Below are 24898 nucleotides of genomic sequence, written 5' to 3' on the forward strand. Positions count from 1 at the left end.
ACAGCAAGTAATGCACATGCTGAAATAGATCTTAATGAAACATGAGAATCCAGTTCTTCTGTGTATATGAACTAATAATATTAGGAGGACTTGGTAGGAGTATATTGTCAGATAAAATTATTAATAAATATTTGCCTGATATATGGAAAATCACGCAAATATCTGCATGTTTTGTGTTTTTTTCTTTATTGATATTAATAAAGAGATCACTGAACTTATGCACTATTGTGTATTTGTTTTGCTAATATTGTGTTACTTTACAACTGTATGTTTCTTTCCCTGATAAAACCATACAGTCTTTTCTGGAATACAAAGACAATTATTCCCTATGTAACATCAAAATTATTAACACATAATAATGTCAAGTTTGGCTAGTCAATGTTCCAGTAGAATATAGACTAAAAATGAAGGTGTGGGACTGACACATACAACCTGCCCGTGCTCTCTTTCAGGGATAGACCTGCCGTTTATGATGATGCCCCACCCTCTGCTTCCCGTCAGCCTACCTCCTGCTTCTGTCGCAATGGCAATGAATCAGATGAACCACCTCAACACGATAGCAAACATGGCTGCAGCAGCCCAAATGCACAGTCCTCTTTCCAGGGCAGGGGCCTCTGTTATCAAGGTAAGAGTCATCTATGAGACGTAGAAAAAAAATAGCTTTTTGTGGCTAACAAAAACATTTACAGTGGCTTTTTCAGGAAGGTAACTGAGAGGCAATGAGCTTATACTGCCTATAGCACACCTGGTCTGTTGTCTGATAGTGCTTCAGTCTGAGGAAATACCCACGAGTATAGTCAAGAAGTTAAGATGCTCTGCTCTATAAATCTGTAATGTAATTAAAAACAGATACTAACACTCACTAGAGGCTAGGGGAATAAGCATTGCTGCATCTGTTAAAGCTCAAAACCTATTCTAAAATCAAACTTAATGTTATACTTAAAATGCCATAGAACGTAATAGGAACTCTGGTGCGGTGCAATTCTACAACAGGTTAATAGCAGAGAAAATCATCAGAAGTACCTTAGTGAGTATGGTCTTTGGTAGCCACACCTACATTTCCTTCTGGCTGGATAAAATGTATTTCAACTTTTGAAAGGCTTTTGATAGTCTCTTCCAAGCAGGTAGTTAAGAAAGTTTCATGCCTACATTGAGAGCTGAAGTCCTGCCACACACTAAAATATATGTTCAGACAAGAAATCCTCAAAGTAGAAGGATATAGAATCAGTGCACGTGAAGGATTGGTGCTATGGGGTTTCCTATTTTTATTGAGCAAAAAGGAAAGGTTTTATCAATCTAACTTGTGTGTATTTGCATGCATGCGTATGTTTCTTGTTGACAAAACAATTTTTTTTATACTTTGAAAGGTAGTTACTTTAGTCCATTTTTCTTTGTTTTGAAATATATGAGTCTATAGAGCTATCAGTTCTGGAAAATACATGTCTTTTTATTTGTATATTTATATTTATGTGCACTAAAGTATCCCTATCGTTCTGGAATCCCGAAGTTATGAGTTGCTCTATTTAAATAACTTTCAGTGATTTGCTGAACTTAATCTCTTGTATCTTTATAGTAAAACATCTTAATTATAAGGTATCATTGTTTTATCATTGAGAAGTTACTGCTGTCAATATTACAGGCTGTGAGAATAAATTAGTTAGGATCGTGTTATACTTTCTATTGTGATAGCTTGCTACTTGCAGGAAGTCTTGTTTCTACATCAAGCAGGAAAAAAAACCTACATAACCACATGTTTATTTTTCATACTTATATTTACTGATACCAACATACTTTCAAGGAATAAAACACATCTCTTTTCTCACATTACAGTAGCCAGTAGCGTAAAATACTTTGTGCCTCTGTTGCTGAGGTTCTGGAAGTCTTAGTTTTTCTTCTGATCTTCTTCCTGGTCCTGAGCATCTCCAAAATTGCCTCAGGTTATTTTCCTACTTTACTGAGAGTCCATTTCCAAATTAGGGCAAATGTTGTTCTTAATACTTTGATTTTATTTTCAATTTGTTTTCTTGGATTCAGGGAGGCTGGTAAAATTCAGGGGTGGGGGCATTCCACAATTAGAGACTATTTAGAATTAAGATCTGGAAAAAATTGTCCTTATCATCGGTGTGTCTGCAACAGTTGTTGACTGGGTGGGGGAAACATGATGTCTAATGTCCAACTGTCTGCAAATTAATGCTAGTCACTGAATTGTTAGAAATTAATTGAGCTTCCATTCATTTCACTCAGTAACCTTTTCTTTAACTGTTCAGAGACCTCTTGAGAAAACCGTAACTTAAATATAGCAGTGGAATATTTGTAGCAGCAAGTAGACTGCATAAGCTTTTATTATATTTTAAATGCTATCAGTTTATCAAAATGAAGATTAAATATATATTGGTAAACAACACTAGTTCTTGTAATATAAACTACAGATTTTGCAAGCAGTTAGGTTTAAGGGTGCTTTTTAGCATCTTTTGCACCTTGCTGATGCTAGTTAGTCATTTACAGCTATTTTTTCCCCAACACCTGCACTAGAGGATACACAGTATCTCCACAGCAACAGTAGGTCTCACCAGCACTCTAGTGGGAATTATTTCCTCTACATGATGTAGAGGAAAATGCACCAGTAGCTAATGTGACAGAGGTAAAGTGGGCATCCATTGCTGTGTTACTCTCGCTTGTCAAGTGATGCTGCATCTTTCTCTCATTTGTTCTGAATGCTGAGACTGTAGATGAATTTTATTACAGAGAGTGTGAGACTCCTTTTGTCCTTTTCATCCCTTATGTACGATCATCTAGCTCTGCATGATGATCAGTTAAGATGAAATCCTTGAACAAAACAACATTTAAAAGAAAAGCAATGCTGCTGTTATCTGTCAGCAGTATTACTTTTATTATATGACATTATTTAAGGGCATGTAATAAGTATAAAAAATGACTAGTATAGATAGACTGTATTTCCAGCATCATAACATTACTTAAAATGGGAGAAATGAATATATTGAGTGTGTATCTATTTCCATACCCTGATGACTAAAATACTCCTTGGCCTGTTTTCTATAGGTGTGAGAATCAGTTGCTTTATAAAGGTTTTGAATTAAGTCATTATGCTTTTTATATCACATTTGCCATTTAGAAATAAGGTGTTCTACCAAGATATGCATGATCAGCAAAGTTAACATTTAGTGCTCCAGAAAGAAATGTCATAACTATGAAACTTGATTTCTTTCTGACAGGAACACTATAAATTAGGCAGGCACAATGGCCAGGCTCACAAAACCTTCTTAGCCATCTGTAATATGATCTGATGTGATTATAGCAGCACCCCTAGCAGTGCTACAGCTACAGTTCTGACAGTGTCCCTCTAATAAATCGAGCGTTTCAGGGAATTACTGCACATCTGAAAGCTTGCTCCATTTGAGACTTGGCTCAAATGGTTCTGAAGAGTCTGTATAGTTGAGGGCGTCGTATGGCAAAACAAAAATCTGATATCAACACTGACTTCACCACCCTTTCAGTTCTCCCTCCTGCATCTACTCTCCTCTTAGTTCTTTTTTTCCAGAGCTGTTCTTCAGCTGGATGAACTCTGCAATCCAGTTAGTGGCCAAGATGTAACACGCTTTGCCAGCCTGGTCTTGAGGACCAGTCTGGGGTGTAGCTTAGCTAAAGTACACTTGAATCATGGTTTAGGTTAGAAACAGTAGTGAATAAATGCAGTAGTTGACTGTCATCCAAGAATTTTGTTCCTGAAACTCAGAAAAATCTATTCGGTGACGATATTTTCAGGTCTTCAGAAGGGAGGTTTGGAAAGGTCCTTTATACAAAAGTGAAAAGATTTTTCCCCAAAGTTGATAGAACAACTCAACTCCAGAAAGTAATAACTACATAACATTAAGATTTTTATTCTAGGGTGGACCTACAATTAATATGACTTATTATGTAACAAATGAATATGACTATTAATATACGTTCACAGCATATCACACAGTTTATCATAAAGGAGCTATTAAGATGTATGCTGAGAACCTAAGTTGAATAAAATGCTGAAAGCACACCAAAATCTTAAGAGATCATTTAAATTCATTTGCGTCCAAAGGAGTTGAGACCTCAGCACATAACACAGATGGCAAATACTCAAAGAGGTGTCACAGCAAAAATGGGACTGGCTCTTGTGTTCATTGACAGTACTTTTGAACCTTGGAATCAGACCATGCCCCTATAACAACTGTGTCCATAATGGAACGAGGCCTCGAGCTATGCACAATAACGGTATCAGCAGTGTAGTATCATCAAGCCTCGAGTTCTCAATTTATACAGATTAAACCAGAAGGGTTTATATGACTAAAAAACATACTAGCTTACACAGTTTCAGCTAAAAGGCAGGGAGGGATCAAGGGGGAAGTTTGGGGTTATGAAAGTATAAGGAGATTTGGCAAAAGCCAAGTTTCTGGAGCTGTGACTATGTCAATCTTTGTATATTCACTGAAAGGCCACTTTCCCAGGTGGCCTTTGAATCAGGTTGGTGCGAGATACTGTGATTAGGGTGGGACTCAAAGTGTGGAAACCGAATCCAAACCTGGGGCCTTATGCTGCTCCCTTTTGTATTAGATATTAAAATGAGTACCAAGAGTACAGTAATGAGGGCCAAATCTCTTAACCCAGAGATTTGAGAGGCTCGCTCACACTTTTCTCCCAATTTTCCCTTGCTTCCTGTTCTATTCACTGCACATACTTTGCACTTTCCTTGCTCCTGTTCCTCATGTCTCACCCATGTCCTCCATCTCTCCTTCTTCTTGCTGTTCTCTCCCTTTCCTTTTGGTCATCTAACAACCTCTTATGCTTCTCCCGAGTAGGAGTATTTCTGCAAATTGTTTTCCTGCTGTCCATTTTTCTTCTGTCATCATTCCCTCATGCTTGCTGTATTCCTACTTTTCTGTTATTCTTTCTGCTCTTATCCAGGTCCAAATTAGGAATAAATAGCACATTTGCTGAATTCAGCTGGAAAACCCAGAAAAAGAGAAAAGAAGTGAAAACCTAATTAAACCACTTTCTTTAAAAAAACACTCAAAGCATTTTTATTTCGTATTTGAAATCCCATTTCTTCCAGAATTTCACCCTGTGTACTTCAGAAACAAATTAAACCCCACCCACTTCCTCTCCACTCCCCCCCCCAAAAAAAGGAAGAAACAATAGAAAATGACATTTTAGGTGAAATGCAAAGTTTTGTTAGGGAAATTGAAATCTTGTACTTCACATCAATGCTACACAATTTGCATCTGAATATTTTGGTCTATTGATAAATAGAACAAAGCATTATTTGTGTAATGTGATCTAGACATGCAGTAGAGATTTTTGAGTCTCCTTTTCTTTGCCTGCTGTTCTTCTCCTGATTTTGTGGGATTGTTAAAGCATTTGTAAAGGATGTATATGACATGATTTTAAATTCCCTAAAGAGAATACAGATGGGCTCTGTAATTATTGCTGAGAGGTGCTATTTTCTGTGTGCTGTACAACTCACATTCATAATATTTACCTGACAGCCAGAAAAATGTGGCCATCTCAGAAAATTCTGAAACAGTTCTTCTCAGTATGATAAAATTTCTCATTACAGAATTTATAACGTATTTAATTTCATATCTCTCTGTGTATTTGATTCATTCTGAATTGCTTTCAGAATAATACAACATTTATAAAATAAAACTTCTGTAAAATTTATGTTATTTTTTTCATTATTAGATTTATTCTGTCCTGTTTTATAGCATGTGTTCATTGCTGGCAGCTTATTGCTGAAACGGGTACTAGAATATGTTAGGGGGGTGACATGTGAGACAGAGTAGTTTAAGTTTCCTCCTATAAGGCTAATTTTTGTGGCCGTATCTGTATCGGAGGAGAAGTGAGTGCAGTTTTCTCTCTCTTTATTCACTGATACAGAGAAACTACTATGTTGGGAGATGTTCAGGTGCCTACAACTTGAGTTAAATACCCTTCTCATGTCTCCTCCTTTGAAGGGAGGCATATCCCTCTCCCTGCAATGCCAAGAATGTCGTGCTTGTTAACACCAAGACACCTAGATGCTAGGTTAAAGACTAAGCAATGAATACTTATTTTAAACTTGCAAGTGGAAAAAATTACATAAGAAGTACATCTCTTTTTTTTGCAAAGCTTGCAAGGGAATATTGTTAGGCCAAGCACATACTAGCTTTTAGTTCTGGCTCAGATCTTTTTAGTATTGGCTTAGTCATTTGCATTTGTGCTTAATAACTAATGTAGCTATAATGTAGATTAGGTATAACATTATCATCATTAGTCCTGGGAATGCATTTCTTTCATTCGGAAATAGCACTGGGTGAAACAATTCATTGGAGTGGTATGAGTAGAAAGTTTCCACTGCAAGATCCTTTCCAGTTTTAGTCGATATTGTACTTTCAGATTCAAAGTAAAATGTTAAGGTAAAATCTTAATATACCAGTAAAGGTTGCCATAGTTTTCAGTGACTGCTAATTTAAGAAATGGTGAAGAAGGGAGCTCTTGTTTGGCTGTTTACCAATACCATCTGATTAGCTGCGGTTTTCTGTTTGGCTGAGCAGCTGGCAATTAATGAATTGATAGGAAGTAGTCACAAGGTAATGGAATTAGCATGTGAACATCTGGTATTAAAAATCAGTAAACGTAAAAGAGTTTTTATGATTTCTTAAATTTGGTGGGAAAATAATTGCCAGTTGACTACAACTGAAACAACTATATGTACACAGTGAAAAAAATTGCATTTCAAATGGCAAAACACATATTTTAAGTGAATGACTTCCAATACACTGCAAAAGATGAATGGGATCCAGCTGGCTTTCAGACATACAGATCCTATCTTAGTTTTCAGACCAGCTGTTTACCTTGTTCATCTCCAGTTCTTACAGCAACTGGAGATATTTTAAGGAGCTCAGAAGACCAACAAGTCAGCCACAGTCTTTGCATGTTCCAATTCCCAGACTGAGATGATTCAAAATATAAACCTAACCACTGTTGTTTTGCCCAGAAATCATAGCCATCGTCTTTCTTGTCAGCCACTGACCGGCATAATTTCAGGTTTAGCACAGGTCCTGCTTACTGTGTCAGAATTATTCTCTTTCTTTGAAAAGCCTAAATGCCAATTATGTATTGCTTTTCTCAATTATGCATTGGTTAAGGACTGTAAACTTCAGAACACCATTAAAAATGTACTTGTTATTAGAATTCAAATAGTGTTCATATCAACGAAGGTCAATTGGAAAGAAATATGTGTGTTAGTATTAACTAAAAAAAATTAAAATGTTAGCGATTCAGTTCTTTGCTAACTGAAATTGTGCTAACTTTTCTTATTTTTCTCTCTTATTGGGGATGGAATTCAGCCAGGGAGATAGGAGCAGCAATATCGCAGGAATGAAAATGGTAGTTTTGGGTAAGAGAGGAGGAATTCTTCAGGCAGACTGCTGGCTGACTGCTCCTGCCTTCAAAGACCCATCCAGAGAAACGAGACTGTTTTCTAGATGTTTTTAACTGTGTAGTCCATTTTGAGAATCTGAATGGTGATTTGGCAAGCACTGGGAGATTGAGGTGTGGTGCAATAAACATTCCCATGGGGAACTAGTGTGCAAATTCATGTTGGAAAATTTATTCTGCCATAGCCCATGAATTCTCCATTTTTCCAACATGGTCATCAGCTCTGAACCTTTCTTACAATAGTAGAAAACTCCAGTTTAGACCTAAAGACATTAGAATCCTCATTTTTCCTTCCTCTCCATTTCATTAGTGGGTCTGTTGAATTCCAGCTCTCCTTCCACTGCAGAGCCCTGTAGAGTACAGAAGCTGCACCTCAATTAAATATGAAATATCAAGATAAATGTCTGAATAAAATATCCAGGACTCAGACAAACTTCCAAAACCTGCTTGTCAGCAGTGAAATGCCATTAAATCCTCTAGGAACTCATTAATAGATTAACATTTGGAAGAGTAATTACAGCTAGATTAGACCTAAGAATAAAGAAAAATAAAGGAAAATCCAGCAGCATCATTTCTCTAAACTCTTGACACGAAATGAAGATCAATACTATAAAAAAATCAGAGGTAAGGAATTAAGGTCAAGATGATTATGTCAAAAATAGGTAAGCTGTTCATATATATTTCAAACAAAACTAGTGTAGATGCAACTGTTATGTAGTGTTTCATATTATTTGTGTGGAATACTACCTCACAGGGGATAGAAAGGGGATGTTAAGGTGAAATCAAGGATGTATCTGGAAATTGGATGAGCTGATGACTTCAGTGCCCTTAACCTAAATCACAACTAAAATTAACAATGTCAAGCTTTGTAGCTACATTTTCTGAGCCAAAGCAAGACACTGATCTGTAGTGAGACAGAAATATATAACCCTTCAAAAGGATTAAATACTGCAAAAGTCTTTTTTGAGAATTTATGTTACAGCTCTGTAAAGGGAAGAGAAAAGATAAGATAAAGTAGGTACTACAGTTAGATAAATAGGTGAGATCTTGAGAAATGTTTTCATTTTTCATAAAATTCTCACAGTCTGTGAATTTTATACATATAATGAATTACATTATAGCCTGGAATATGAATCTTGCAAATTTATGAAATAGAAAGAAATACAAATGGAGAAAATATGACTTTATTTAGAAAAACCTCTGTATTACTGTGAGTGTACCTACAGTAGAACCAGACTGCACAGCAGTGTGTTAGTGGGAACTGAGCTGTTTTCAAGAGGAAAAAATATAAAATATAAAAAAGTAACAAGGTTGTAAAATACATAGATGACAAATAAAATTAAGTCATCAATGTGTTAAAAAAATGTTAAGGTTTTAGATTTGCAATTTTCCTATTTAAATGCCCTCATTGATTTGTTACAAATACTGTTAACCCTGTGTTTGGAAAATGGTGAGGACATTATCACTTGTGTTCTCATTTGTAATAAAATAGATTAACTTGCTGTGAAATTTTAACTAGGCTGAGACACAACAGTAGCTACCTAATGAACCAGAGCACATTGCTGTTAAGTAGCTAAATGGATGCATACTGATTACAGGACTGAAAAATGGATCTGTTTATTTGCAAAAAAAAGAGGCTGTTCATAGTGTTATTCATTATAGTAGGGGAAATTCAGCATTACATTTCCACACAAACATTTAGAAATAGACAATTTCTTGATCCACATGTGGTCTTACATCATGATGCTCTATCCGCATTCGTAGTGCATCCGATACAGAGAAAATTTTAGCTCCTTTGTTGCTTATAGGGAAAACTGTGTCTTCCCTGTATATGTAAATTTTTATAACTGGTAAGACATTAGATGACATAATCAACTAATTCTCTTAGAAAGTGATTCACTGTGTGATTAAGAATGACATTATTATTTGACACTTTTATTTCTGCCTGAACATTTCAAACCAAGACCCTGAGTTTGAAGGCAAATTGCTTGACGCAGAGATTATTTTATAGCATGAGACAAGGGAAAATGCAGTTACCAGGAGAAGTTCAAATACTTTGCTTTTCCAAATCATCAGTTTTTGAATTACTCAGATAACTCCCATTTAAGATGACATGTATGGCTGTTTATGTGATATCTAAGTGTTAATTCATAGTCATATTTGTTCATAGGTTTTTTTGCAGAACATTTGGCATGTCCTCTCCTTGGCTATTCATTTTCATGGTTGCAATAGACAATCAAATTTACTTAAACTATGTACTCTTCTGTAAAAGGAATCATTTCAAAATGATATCTTAATTGTAAATTGAGTACTCTTTGTGGTAAAAAGAAAGAAAATAGTGCCAAAGAGGACTATTAAAAGTGAAATCCAGTCAAATAAAATTGCAGTCAGAGTTGTAGCCTATTAGCAGTAACATATTTGGAAGTTATTTACACAAAGGTAGAAGACACATAGTATTTATAAGCTCAGAATTGCACGTATATGATTCATCATTTGTTTAGAAGAATACTTCTTGGGATAAGAATATGCCTTTTAAAAATAACTTAATAAGCAGCCCATCCACAGAGTAAGTCATGACTTTTCCTCTCATCTCAGCAACTTCCAAAATTGCTCTTTTGGCGATAGAGAAGAAAACACAGGAGACTTTAAGATCAGTGACTTTGCCTTCCCCCCCCCCCGAATTTGAAATTTTTGTTTGTTTGTTTAAAACCATTTGGTTTTCAAAATTTTAACAACTTGTGACTTAACATAATCACGGAATCACAGAATTGTCAGAGTTGGAAGGGACCTCTAGAGATCATCTAGCCCAACTCCCCTGCTAAAGCAGGAATGCCTAGAGCACATTACTCAGGACTGCATCCAGGCGGATGAATCCATAGTTTCATATAAGTTAAAACTTAATAAAGATTTTTAATTAGCATTCAAACATACTGCCATTAAAAGTCTCCCTTTAAGATTTATTAGTTACTATATGTTCGTTAAATAACAGACAATTAGTGAAAACAGATCCATTGAGGATTAACAGCTATGTAATAGATACACATCTGTTACATGATTTTGAGGCTCAGTTATTTAACATACAATAACTATCCTATTAAAAATGCATTCAATGCTACGTTTTCAGCTGCTGTGATTGGAATAGGCAAATGCCACCCCTTGCTATTACGAGGATCCAATCTCACATTGCCTTTGCATCATTCTCAAATTTATCTGTAGATACAAAGATAAGTGTGGTTTAGAGATATGGTTTTAGTGGATAACAGAATATTTGTTAAATGTCGATATTATTGCCAGTGTTATTAATGAATTGCCTCAATAGGTTATGAACAGAAGCTATTATGCTAGCTATTTATAAAGAAAAAACTATTAGAATCTACCATTCTCTTTCTAAAGCTATATTATTGATTTAGGATATTGTCTAGCAAAAACTGCACGAAAAGTTCAGATGCTATTGAGTTTATTTTCAAAAGCACAGGGTAAATTACCGCCAAGTAGCCAGATTGCATACTCCTAATAAAAAATCCTTGAGAACAGGTTAGAAAGGCAGAAAAATTGCGAAGTTCCCTTGAGACAACTTCCCCAGATTACACTGTACTTGTGATTTTTAATGAGGTCAGGGCAAGAGGATCTCCCTTTTTTAAAAAAGAAAGTAATATTTCAGTTCTCAGTTTCCACAGGGGACAGTTGATTGCCAGGGATGAGGGCAAGTCCAAAGATGCAGGTTCTGGAATTCTGTAAATTCAAGCATTTCCTTGGTAGTGTCTCTCAATTGGAACTTGTAATAGAGGATTTAAAACATACAAGGTTTTTTTAAGATAAGAATATCTAAAGTACCTCTGGCCGTCTTCCCTTTTAGAAGATTCTAATGTCTTGTAGGTCCTGGAAACAGCAATGAAGGATACTGGAATTGTGAATTAATTCAGAAAAACTACACGTGGAATCACTGGGTTGGAAAGGATCTCGAGTGGTCGTGTAATCTCTACCCTTCCTCAAGACAGGATGAATTATTACTTATGCCACGCTTGTCTAACCTGTTCCTAAAGATTTTTACTGATGAAAACTTCACGGCATCTTCAGACAATCTGCAGAATTTCATTTTGCTAAATGTTTATAATTTCATATCCTTTTTTGTCCATACCTAAAATATATTTAAATTAGAGGTTAATATAAAAGTTTTGTTTGCAAATGTACACATAAGAGTTTGCAAGCGCATTCTTATTTTTGTTAGCCAGTGGTGCTTTTCATGCAAAAGTGAAGTTCTTACCAGTGCCACAGCTTACAAAATTTGTCTGGGCACTATCCCGAGAGTATATCAGTGTAGTTTATTCAGGTACAGACCTAGTGGGTTTACAAATCTGACTCTATTTAGTGACTGTTTAGTCCGTTTATTTGAAGTTTATTTGAAATGTGACTCATATATGTAAATTTCACTACCTGTAGATCAAAAGTAGTTTTTGAAAACAACTCTTACCAGTGCCACAGCTTACAAAATTTGTCTGGGCACTATCCCGAGAGTATATCAGTGTAGTTTATTCAGGTACAGACCTAGTGGGTTTACAAATCTGACTCTATTTAGTGACTGTTTAGTCCAAATCTGAATTGTTTATTTGAAATGTGACTCATATATGTTATTTTCACTACCTGTAGATCAAAAGTAGTTTTTGAAAACAACGTGAAAGAATATACTTTATGTTCCCATGTGTGAAAAAGGCAAAAAGTAAAAAGTTACCAGGAAAAAAAAAGTGTAACTGTAACTATGTCATGACACAAATGATGAAAAGGTGTGTCTGAAACATTGCATGTAGAAGGCTATACTCTTTTAGGCTGTAGAAGACTATACTGCTCTTTCAGTGTGAATTCTGTTCACTAGTTATCACAGAAAGACCATTTGTTATTGCTCTTACAGACAATTTCATTTTTTCATTGAACTTCAGTGAAGTCCATGAATCACATTGCACAGACTTTGTTTTATTTCTGTTTCAAGGAAAGGATCCAAGACAGCCCTTCTCCAGCTCCGTCTCTAGAAGACAGTCAGCGGCCCGGGAGCCACGCGTCCTCCCATCAGAGCAGCAGCGTGTCCAGCTCTCCATCCCAGTTGGACAACACACCAGACAGAATTGGTTAGTGCTCTGCAGCCTCACACCCCTTTTCAATTACTGACCTCAAGAATTTTAGAAGTTTGTTGAGGCATATGTTTCTTTGCTGGGAAACACAGGCAAGCACTCACTTGCTAAAAAAAACCCCAGAAAGTTCATCAGTATAGTTTGTTGTATTAGGTTCGTCACTATGCAGACCCCGGCCCATGAGATTCATTCTGTGCCTGTATCCATCCGTGTACAGAAGATATCACCACTTTTCTGGGGGTACCTTCTCTGGTACGACCAGCTTCTCTTGCGTGTTGGAGTAAGAAAGTGTCTCTGAAAGCACCTAGAATTGAAAAAAAAAGATATATTCTTCTTTTTATGTGTATCAGAAAAGTCACAGATTATATGATGCCTTTTCCATTCCAAAAACCTTTTCATGCCCACACATTCCCTCATCAGCATGAGGCTAAGGGCTTTTGGATTTTTTTGGTCTCTCCACCACAGCTTTCACAGCCTGTGCATTATTGATCTTGTGTTTAAAATGCTAATTCAGTCTAAGGAAGTTTAGATACTATTCTTGGTGCTTCCAAGAGGGATCTAGGGCAAGTCAATTAACATCTCTTCATGTCAGTGTATGTCAACGCTGTTGTCTTCACAGTGACTGGAGCCTATGCAAGCATTGCTGAGCTACATTTAAACTACAAAAACAGTGCAGTCCATGTAAGTCAGTGTAGACTTCACTCCCATCAAATAACTACTCAGCTGCTTGTTGGGATGTTGCAGTTTGGACCCTGGTCCAGGCAGCAGCACTGTGGCACTGCATAGCACAGTTGGCTCTACACAAACTAGTCAATGGAACCTGAACTACTTTGCCTAAACATATGCACACACAGGGCAAAGACTAGAAAGTAGACTCCCCTCGGCTTTCTCGTATGTAAACTTGGGCTAGAAATATACAGGCCAAGAAATATAACTTCCTATAGCAGCAGTGAAACAGGGACTTTGTCCTCACTGTAGCTTTTGAAAGCTACTGTAACTTATTTTATTAATAGTCATAGCACACACTGCAAGCCTCTGGGCTCCAGAAATGGTGCTGAAAGCTTTTTAAAAGAAAACTAGGTTTTATTTATGTTGAACTAACCATTTCTCTGTGTTGCAGTCTAATGCTTACTATTGTAAAGATACGTCTATATACTTTGTGTGTATATATATATATATATATGTTTTACTTTTGCAATACAAAAAAAACCAACACCACTTCCCCTAAAATATGATGATGAAGGTTTTAACAAGTGTCCTGTTTGGAATAACTTCAAATTCTGTAATTGGTTAATTGCAGAGAATGAAATGTTTTAATCAAATAAGAACAAAGAAAATAGGCATCCTGAAATCATAAACTTAACACCTTTCCCTGATCTTGCAGATGTTAAGTCAAGAATTGATTTCAACACTGCAACGTATTGTTTTTCCACTGTCATGTATCAATTTGTGCTTGTGTGTCTATCTGTATTTTCTATTAAGCTTGCTGCTAATACTGAAATCCTTAAATGTTTTTTTTTTCCCCAAAATGATTTCTGTGAAGTGTTTTTCTAATTAGATAATTTGAACATTTCATAAGAAATCACATTCATCTCAATAGTAATTTGGGTTATATCTTGGTATCTTTGTTTAATCAACTTAAGCAAATTTGCTTTTGCTGCATATTTTACTTGGCTCTAAGTGCTGAACTGGGACAGTGAAATGGTTGTTTATGGACAATAAAAACGGTCAGTTGCTTTAGGACTTATATAGTATAAATAAATGTTGAAATACCAAAATATTGACAAAGAGGAAATATTATTTAATATTTTCCTCTCTTCTGACTTTTTTTTATTTGACAGTGTTATATAGCTGTGCACTCTGATTTTTTTTAGCTATGCTGACCAACAGCAGGGAAGGAGAACTCATTGATCAAGAAACTGGGACCAGCCTAAAAAAGATACAAAAGGATAAAGGTAGAGTTACAAACTGTTTTCCATCTCAGGCATTTAATTACACTTCTTATGAGTTTTATTCCTTTTTCTATTATTCTGCATATGCAGTGGCGTAATGTTATAAATTTAAGAGAGTTAAGTGCCTAATTGCAATGAATAATGTATCCAGTGAATTTACGTGGCGTTCTTCTTAGGAAGTGTAAACAAACAGATCTTTGCTTGTCTCTGTTTATATAGTATGGGGCTAATATTTTGCTGGTCTTTTGACTCAATTATTTATGAAGTTCCTAGCAAATATTTGATTAGTCACATGGTATTGTTTCTTTGCCTCCGGGGAATATGTGTGCAGACTACTCTAATGCTGGTATGTAGGTGAGGGAAATAAGCCATTTTTTTTGTGTCTAATAATATTATATGACCTCATAAGCGAGAGGCAGCAAGGGAGGAAGTGCTGTTCGGCCTTCAGTGATTGTCCTGTAGGCAGGGAAGCGCCTCTTCTGCTGGGTTCTCCCTGCAGTGGTAGTTGAGTACTGGAGAAAGTGCATACATTGATGTAGTGTAGCAGGTGAGCAGTGACAGAAAGCATGGGGCATCTGTGGCTGCACAGCGAGGAAGAAGCCGCCATTTTGTTTCCTTGCAAATATAACAAAAAAAGAAGTTCACATGAATAGGCGAGAGGTTTATTCTGACAGTACGCACAGAAAACACCACACAAATTGAGTGCATGCAAAAAAAAGAAGACAGGATATAGTTAAAGAAATAAAAGAAAGCTGAAGGTAAGTGAATACAGGCAAAATACTGCAAAGGCATACTGAGGGAGATACTAAGGTTTCAGAGTGAAAACGATGTGAAGAAAAAGAAAGAAAAGGAAGTGACCAAAAGAGGAGATAACTTAAGCTACATGTACTTATAAGTCTACTGAACATTTTATTATAAATTTAAACACAAACTGATTTATATTTTGATTGAGGTGTTTTTAGCTTATGTGTAAAAAATCAGACAAACTCATACGCCTTAGGCCTGAGTGAATTATTACATTCTCTGTATTTTAATGTATTTTCTGAGAAAACTAAAAAGGCAAGTATAGAGAGTTTTATGAGCTATTCAAGAGAATTTGGAGGCTCCATGTACCCTGTGGTTCCTGAGTTATATAAAATTATTTGAGCAGATTGATTCATGATTTTGTATTATCAGCTCAATTCCTTAAATATCTGTGACTGATCCTGTTAAGGGTAGGAAGAGCCTGAAACTTCTGTATTTTATACTTTCATACTTGACTCTCTCCTCCTGAAATCAGAAGCTATTTTCTATTCATTGGTTTCTCTAGGCATTTAAGTACTTTCCTTATGAACCCCAAAAGAACCCTTTTGTGCAATTCTGAGATAATTTTCTGTCTGGATCATCATGCTTAAATCCTTCCCTCTTGACTCTTGTTGGCGTTTATGGACCAACACCAGAGGCCAAACAGTTATCAACCATATCTTCATTCCTAAGATTAAAAAATTACATTTCTGTGGTAATTGCATAAGTGAGTATTTAATCTAAATCTGAAAGTGTAGTTAAGTGTAGTTGATTTTAATTTTGTTGAACTGTGCATGGTTTCTTGCTGCATGTTTAGTAATTTTTCAGAGAAACAAATCAATATCCTGTGGGGTTCAAAGATGCAAATCATGTAGTTACTGGTAGTAGCAGTCCTGTCACTCAGGACGGATGAAGGAAGGTACAGGTGAAGGATCAGAACAGACAATTCAGAAATCCCAAAAAGCGTGAAAATAATTTAAACCCTACCACCTGTGAACCCAATACCTAGGCTCCTGTGAAAATTGAACATTCATTGGAACATGTACAAAAACACAAAGATCTGATGCTAACATTTTATGTACCATAATTCACTTTAAGATTAAATTTGTATATGCTTATTCATTTCCTGGTCACCATTTTTGCATAGTATTATCTTTCTTCAATTGAATATATATTGGGAAATATGTCTTTATACATTTGTTACTTCTGCACGCACTTACAGGATTTTTTTTAGGATGAGGTTAGTGTTCAGAGATTCACAAGACATTTTAAATTATCATTTCAAAGATAGAACGTTTCTGGTTTTCTACTTGGTCTGCACAGGTCAAGTTTTTCTCTGAAAATAAAAGAATGAAAAAGTATTTATTTTTGTCAAATAAAGATGTAATTTTCAAATAACCCCATGGCTCCAAAACCAAACCTTTTGATGACATTATAATTGGGACAAATGCTGATGTTTTAAAGGCACCTACAGGCATTGTATACCTAAGAATTCCAAGCCGATTTTGCATTTGGCAATGTGACAGGCCTGTATTACAGTTCCTATAGGAATCTCTGTTTTATAGGATGCAGGTACCCTATAATTGATGGACTGCACCAGTAGGACAGAGTCAATACTCTGCTTCTGAAAACCCCCAGCCTGTGTGGGCTGGGCCTTTCTGTCACCCTCTACAAGTGTTCCTATTCCTCAGTGATTTGTCTCACTCACGTATAGATTCTTTGTTCCTAATAATATTATTCTCTTGCGTATAATTGGTTTTGGCTCTGGTGTACCTCAAATATGCTCAATGTTTTTCATAGTCAGATGTGGACAGTCACTGAAGAGTATGATCTATGCTGAGTTGCTCAGCAAAAAATATTACAGAACAAGCTTTGTCTTTCAAAACCTGCCATTACTTTTACTAAGGCAAAATATATTTACCATGGAAAAGATTTTCAAAGTTATTAAGAAGGAATGTAGTTAAAATAAAAGTATCAACATTTATTAAGTATGACAAGTAAGCGGTTTATACAACCGTGGCAAACATATGTTTTCACATCTGTTTTGAGTAATATCATCATGATTTTAAAAATGATTTATAGCTCTGTAGGCCATAAAATGCCAGCTTTGCTGTAAGGTGGAAGTTTTCAAACAACAAAGAAATTATTGAAGGCATATATTGAACATGGTTTTGTGTTATACACCTTGATAAAACTTTACAAATCTGAGCACTCTGTAACAATTAAGATAGCAACAAACGAAAATTAAGTAACTAAAATTTAGCAACAGTACTACTTATGTGACAGCATAAAAAACAGTAAAAGTTACTGTAATTATTATAGGCAAATACCGTGATATCCCCCAGGATACACAGTTTTTGTTTTCCGTGCCCCATTTTAAGTGATCTCAGCACCAGACAAAAATGTGCTACTTTGTTCTCATCAAAGTAATTTCAAGGTAATTAAGACTGAAGAGAGCATGGTTTAACAGTTTTTCTTTAAAAGACAGTTAATATGAGGTTTTCCAATTCTGTTGAGCTGTTTGCATATGTTGGGGAGAGCAGAATTTACAGAATTGGTGGCTGTCTCAGCACAGAGCCCAGTTACAGACCACACCTTTAAGCTTTTTGAAGGAGAAATGCCATTAAATCTCAATTACTCCACATCCTTTCATCGTCTTTTTAGGAAGTGTGGTCAGGCTTAACATTAGAGAACAACAATATCAAACATCTTCATAGGTCTTCAGTTTTATTTTTTTGCATGAAAGACATATTTTTGTCAAACACCTTTAACTACAATGGTGCACAAGCATTTTGCCTGTGAATCCATATCAGGGTGTAAGTGAAAAACATGAAGAGTAATCTGTACTTTATTTTGAAATGGCTATTTTTAAATCCTTTCCGTGAAAGGAAACAGAGTTAGAAAATCCCCAACAGAACATAGCCCCAAACATTTACAAAAACTTAAACTCAAATTCTTCTTGATTGTGCTTGCTTGTTCTGTCTGGTTTTAAGCAGTTGCATTTTACCTGCACAGTTACTCCCTGAAACTTAATTTTAAATTCATCTGCTTCAATATATATCCTGAAAAAATCTACTGTATGGGAAAGGTTTGTGTTTCACACAGCCCTATATGGGCTTTATAGAAACCTCCGTATGAATTCTGGCATTAGGAAGGTTAAACAAGCCAGAAAAGAATTCAGCCTTACCTTCCAGTCGGATTTAAATGCTGGTACAAATATTCTGTTTGACTGCATGACAAGAAATATTTCAAACTTTTCATATAAGATAGAGTAATAAAAGGCACTCGCCCAACTCTTGGGCAAGTCAATGGACTTGGAAAGTCTTGGAAATCAATGGGAATGTTTGTGATATCTTCAGTGGGAACAGAGTTTGGCCAAAGCCTGGCATTTCGGAAGATCGGTCCCCCAGCTAGTACTACTGGTTATTATTCCAGACAGGAATGGTACACGTTCACAGGCTGCGCAAGTGCTGCACCCCCTGGCCTGGTGGCGTGTCCTGAGCCCTGGGGAGAGCCGGGCACACACCAGTCCTGCCCCCCTGCCCTGATTTTAGCGGGAGGAAAGCAGGACATGTGGGCCCCAGGGCACCATGGCAAGCTTTGATTGGGTTTTCACATAGGTGTTCAGGGCATTGGAGCTGCACTCCACCCTAAGTGAACCAGAGTAAGATATCATGGGAAAACTTCATAAATGACCAGTATCTTTGGACTTTACTGTTGTCCACACAGTCTTTGAGTAGCAGTAAAGCTTGTATTTTTTGAGAAAAGGATTTGCTCTGAATTTCCCAGAACTGTTTGGTAATGATGCTACTCTCCTCTAGCCCAGTTGTCTGCATCTTCAGAGCAGAAGTCTGGATTCAAAGGCTCTTGTTTCCAGTAGACGGTAGTCTCCAAAACTGCATCTGGCAGCTATCCCTTTTCGTTTTATTAAAGAACACCTTTCCCGTTATTACTTCAAGGAAATGGGAATTTTGCATCATTTTTGTCAGCTGAGTGAAATATTTTCAGATGGCCAGAGACTACAGTAATGGAAGAATAACTATATTTATTGTATTTCATTAGCGGAAAAGAGATTTTATGCTGTTTAAATTAATCATTGCCAAAGGACTGGGTTACTCATGATGTGAGGGGAGGAGAAAAATCAGGTGCAGAACACCTGAAACAGCAACAGGCCCCCAGTGGTGGGGGGTGTCCTCCAGAGAGAGAGCTTTTCCAACAATTAATCTGAAAGCATCCAGATGGAGAGTGCAAGGAATAAGAAGAGAACTAAGAGTACAAAGCTGTACCATGCAGCATGTGTACAAAGTCTACGATAGATGCCAGCACTTCTAATGTTCACCATGCTGGTTCTTCGACGTATCTATACTTGCATGTTAAAGCTATGATGAGAAAAAAGAAATTTTCTTCACAAATGTGCTCATGAATCTCCTCTTGAGACACATGAAAAACTCCCCAAATTGGAAGTGATGTTCCTTTTGTTATCTAAGTGTGTACATTAGAGAACAAGGGGTCATTTCATAAGCAGGGAATGCAGTAACTGATTTAAAGACTGCAAGGGTTTCTTTTTCCAAAAACCTTAAGTGATGCAAGCAGTGCAAATGTTCAGTGGAAAATTCAGAGATATTTTTACAGTTTCTGTACCCTGAGAATACTGAAAGCTAAGCAGCACAGTGCTTTATTCTGGGTAAAGGCTTTTTCCACAAGTTTTTTTGTTGTTAAATTTAACCTGCAAGTGAACTGACAACTGTTAAAATGGTGGCCTAAGAGTAGATGTGATCTGTCAGTCAATCAGTCAAAAAACCCAAACCCATGAAACCAAGGCAAACTCTTATTCACGTTTAGATTCACAATATATGTAAATAGAAAGTAAGGTAGAGCTTAAATTTTTAAAGTTTCTAGACCCGTATCATTATGATTGTGTGTTTAACCATTGCTCAAACATGTATAAATACAAGAGTAGTTATGCAAGAGATATTAATGAGGTATTCCAAGGTCACATCTTTTACATTATGTTTATATTAGTCCTTTATTTGCAGAATCATTTTTAAGAATGCATTTTTTTTTAGGAGTAAAATACCTGCTTCATAATTATCTTGGCAGATGGACCAAGACAGCTTCTTAAATTGATATATGCAATTTATTAATATGTTTTATTTATTAGATTTTAGTGACTTTAATGTATTGCTGTCTAAACACTGCAAATTATAGGTCTGTAGAAATGTGCTGAAATAGTGACATTTTCTTTATTGAAAAGGCCAGATTTTTTAGTAAGGTATTCATGTAAGTCCATGGAATAAAGTGGGCAAATAAGGATGAAATAAGACAGAAATAAGGTAGCCACTCTTCAAAGTCACTTCAGAGTTTACCATTTCCACTTTCCCTCCAATACTGTGAATTGGGTTTTAGGTAGGTCCATCTTATTGAGCTGTATCAGATTTGAAAGGCATAAAAAGGGGAGAAAAATTGCTGATTGGTACCCAGTGACCTAAGAAAGCTTTTGGATTAGACCCAGGAATCTTTTCCTTAGAGTTAGCACTTGTATTAAAACTGACCCTTTGAATTCTCCGATTTGTAATGCCTCCGATGCAAAGTCATTAACCTGAAAACTGCAGTTGGTGACATCCTTAATATCTATGAGTTATTTAATAAGTTTGCCTTCTGTCCTCATTACAAGCAGTAAGATCTGAAAAATATACATCCTGAAAGGTTGCTGAATGGTTTTCTCATGTTACAAAATCCTTGAGATCTCTGGGAATGCGCCGAACGGGGCTCAGCCTCCCTGTGCCTGTGCTCCAAGCCAGCCATAGGCACCAGACCTGCTCCTGAGAAATTGTATTTGTGCATTTGAGTGCTCTCATGGGCAGCCATGCATACATGTAGGGAAGGAATAGATGGTTCTCTGTTGGAACTCATCCAGTAAGTCTTAGACTGTCACTGCTTGAAATTTTTGTTTGCACAGACTGTATATGTTACTGAAAATACATGTCTACTGAAAATACATTCCTAGCAAGGAGAACAAAGACTGCCATCAAACATATTTCTTCCCTAGAAAACTACTTAGAAGCTGGAAAATTCTGCTTTCAGTACAGAAATGTACTGTACAGGTGTCTGTTACAAGAAAAGACATTTTTCATATATTTCATATGTTCAGTTTAAGCCAAAGTAAGTGAATGGATAAAAATTTAAATTAATAACAAAAATTATTAATTGGTGATTTTGAAAGTTTTGCAATATTTGCATCTGAGGAAAACCTTCAAGAAATTCACAGAAGCTGCACTTCATATAATATAGGTTTCTTTTCTAAGGGTTACTGATAGTGACCTGGACTTTAGAGTTTGTTGTGTTGCTCATAGATGGATATTACGTATCAGTGAAATATTATTGAGTGACGCAGGCACAGCTGTGGCCATGGCTCCAGAACCTTAGTTTGAGTCAAGAACAGAGAGGACCAAAAATGCTCTTGATTGTAACAGCAAGGCACCAAAAATTTTACTCTTGATTGCGCTGTCAAATCCAGCCTTTATAGCATCAGTGGACTTTGCTTTATATTACCTAATTTCTGGAGAAGAGGCCAACTCAAGAGAGGTGCAGGTGCTTGCAGGGGATTGCTGTGCATACTGTGGTATGTCAGTCAGTTTTCATGTCCAGTTTCTCGCACTAACCCAGCAGCCTTATGAAAGCATGAGTTATGGGGAAGCCTTGGTGCATATCTAGCACAAGGGGATGGTATTCTGTGTAGCATTTTTATGTGTTCAGGACTTTTTTCTAATTTGATCTTTTGAATATCTTAAGATCTGTGGATTGTGTCCACCTTCTGTGTAAAAGTCACATTGAGACCTGTCTTGTCTTTGTGAAAGAGGACTTGCTGCCCAGAAAGACTGAGAACAAAACCATACATTTATGTGGATCTCCAAAGTGTTTGTGTACATGAACAAATGTTCCTGATAATAAAAAAGTAATAGATCCTTAGTGGACATAGAAGGTCATGAACTAACCTCAGACTGGAAGTGGAAAAAGATTATCCTCTTGAAATAGTAAGTAGTCATGAAACCAAAATAAATGTGTTCTTCATTATATTTCAGACATTGTTCTGAATTACAGCGATAAAGTTACATGATACCTTGTTAGCAGAGCTGATATCACCCATATACTGAACTCAGAAGATGCTGGGGATGCAGAACCTAAGGAGGTCCAGACCACAGCCAGCTCAGGCTGTAATTTCAAGAAAATCGGATTTTATGTTCGATTGTTGGGGCAGAGGGCACCACTACAGTACAATTTACTGTATAGATACTTGTTTATTATATCCATATTTATTTCATGGGATGGATATTTCTATTAGTAACTTTTTCGTATTATCAGCTGTGCTTCTGAAATTAAGCATTGTATCTGAAAGACTGGAAGAGCACAGTAGGCAGCAATTAATATAATTTCAACTTTTTTAAAAACAAGCGCTTTATTTTGAAGAGAAATGGCCCGTTTTGAATTCTTCCAATGGAACTCCATGGACTTTTGAATAACTTCAACATTGAGGTTCTTTTAATGATTCTTATTAATACAGTAGCAAATGGATTCGTGGGTGAGATAGCATAAGAATCAGCAAGTAAATTAGATGTGTATTATGTAAGTTACGCAAAACCTTACTGTCCTCATACAGAAAACCACACATACACAGAAATATGGAAAGGGGTTATTTTACTTTTTTTGTTCTTGACTGTATCAAAGTTTTTGATGTTATCATTCTATATATTCTCCATAAATTAATTATGTGGGGAAAAAATGTGCAAAATATTCAAAGAGCTGTCATGCAGGTCAAGAGAGGTGATTCTTCCCCTCTAGTCTGCTCTCCTGAGTGCATCCAGCTCTGGAGTCCCCAGCGTAAGAAGGACATGAACTTGTTGGAGCGGGTGCAGAGGAAGGTGATGAAGATGATCCAAGGGCTGGAGCACCTTTCCTGTGAGGACAGACTTGAGAGAGTTAGGGTTGCTCAGCCTGGAGAAGAGAAGGCTCCAGGAAGACCTTAGAGCCCCTTCTAGTTCCTAAAGGGGCCTACAGGAAAGACAGGGAGGGACTCTTTATCAGGGAGTGTAGTGATAGGGCGAGGAGTAATGTTTTTAAACTGAAAGAGAGGAGGTTTAGATTAGGTATTAGGAAGAAATTTTTCACTCTGAGGATGGTGAGGCACTGGAATAGGTTGCCCAAAGAAGTTGTGAATGCTCCATCCCTGGAGGTGTTCAAGCCCAGGTTGGATGGGGCTTTGAGCAACCTGGTCTAGTGGGAGGTGTCACTGTCCATGGCGGGGGGGTTGGAACTCGATGATCTTTAAGAGCCCTTCCAACTCTAACCATTCCACCATTCTGTGTTTCTAAAATGTCTCCCTGCTTTTCCTCTCAACTTAAATTAGTCATAGGAACAATTTATTTGCCAAAAGGATATACAGACCTGTAACCTTATGCAGTTGTTACACAACCCAGTAAGTTATGGAATAACAAGGAGGACATAATAATTCATACACTAACAGTAACATTTTACCAGTACTTGTCTTAGCAAGCTGGCCAGTGCTGGGAAGGGCCCACAAGTGGGGCTGCCTGCCTCGCTTAGAGGCTGGTGCCTGCTGCCAGGTGGAAGGCGAGTGCTTACATTTGCTGAAGATTTCCAGCTGTGAATATTCTTCTTGTATCAGGTATTTAGCATTGATAAAAAGGTGGAAGGAGAGATACCTGTGCCTTGCTGTATTTGGGATACCCCAGTCATTGGGGTACTCTGTGGGAAGTAAACTTCCTTCTCAAAACTCCTCAATTTGTAGCAGGAGATTGAATATCCTCTCCTAAGTGAAGCCTGGCTCGGGCTGCTGTATCTCTGCATTGCATCTATCACACTAACTCCAGTTAAAGCTGTTCCACTTCATCTGAGTGATTAAATATTCATAAGAACAGGCTCCTTAACTAGGTCCCTTGGCCTGCTGCATTATCAGCTATACTGTTCAGCTGCTTTGTGTCTTTTCTCCCCTCCCCAAACTTCTTCACAAAATAATCCCAAACCAATAGTCTGATGGTTTGAAAACAGGACTCTTGTCTCTCAAGTGGCCACTCCGTTTGGGTCTTATGAGGACATCATCCAGGAGACACTGCTATCCCTGGATTTATGGTCTATCTCAGATCCTCCAAATAGGACCCAAGTTAAGCTTCACAGCCAAAATGCACGTGGCCAGAGGGACCTTGGGCATAAATTCAGAGGGCCAAAGGGAGCTGTGAGACTGACTGTTGGTTTCTTTAGGTATATCATCAATGCCTCATTGACACATCTGTTCCCGACATTAGGATACCACATGCCTTTGTAGCTTTAGCTTGGAGGATCAGACTTCTGAGAGTTTTTGAGGCGTCACTCCTATTTCTGTAACTGTAGTTTACATGAATATCTGTGAAAATGAGCCCTTAAGTACTTGAGACCCTTTTGAAAGTAGTCTTCGAACTCCTAAGTAATTTCGAAATGTTCTTTTGTAATGTGTTTTTAATGCTTAATCATGTTCTTGAGAACTGTTAAAAATGTATAATTTTCCCAAAAGTCGGC

At 36.9% G+C, this 24898-nt stretch overlaps 1 protein-coding gene across 3 annotated transcripts in view; it reads left to right on the plus strand.

The window, feature by feature from the left end:
* DACH2 (dachshund family transcription factor 2) overlaps positions 1-24898 on the plus strand; it is a 300591-nt gene that overhangs the window by 232605 nt on the left and 43088 nt on the right. For all 3 annotated transcript variants that reach the window (XM_014955166.1, XM_014955167.1, XM_014955168.1), the window contains 3 exons: positions 453-625; positions 12455-12590; positions 14468-14548. In XM_014955166.1, coding sequence (XP_014810652.1) covers positions 453-625; positions 12455-12590; positions 14468-14548 — 390 coding nt within the window. The remainder of the gene's footprint in view (positions 1-452; positions 626-12454; positions 12591-14467; positions 14549-24898) is intronic.

This window comes from Calidris pugnax, unplaced genomic scaffold, assembly GCF_001431845.1.
Source record: "Calidris pugnax isolate Ruff unplaced genomic scaffold, ASM143184v1 scaffold38, whole genome shotgun sequence".
Lineage (NCBI taxonomy): Eukaryota > Metazoa > Chordata > Aves > Charadriiformes > Scolopacidae > Calidris > Calidris pugnax.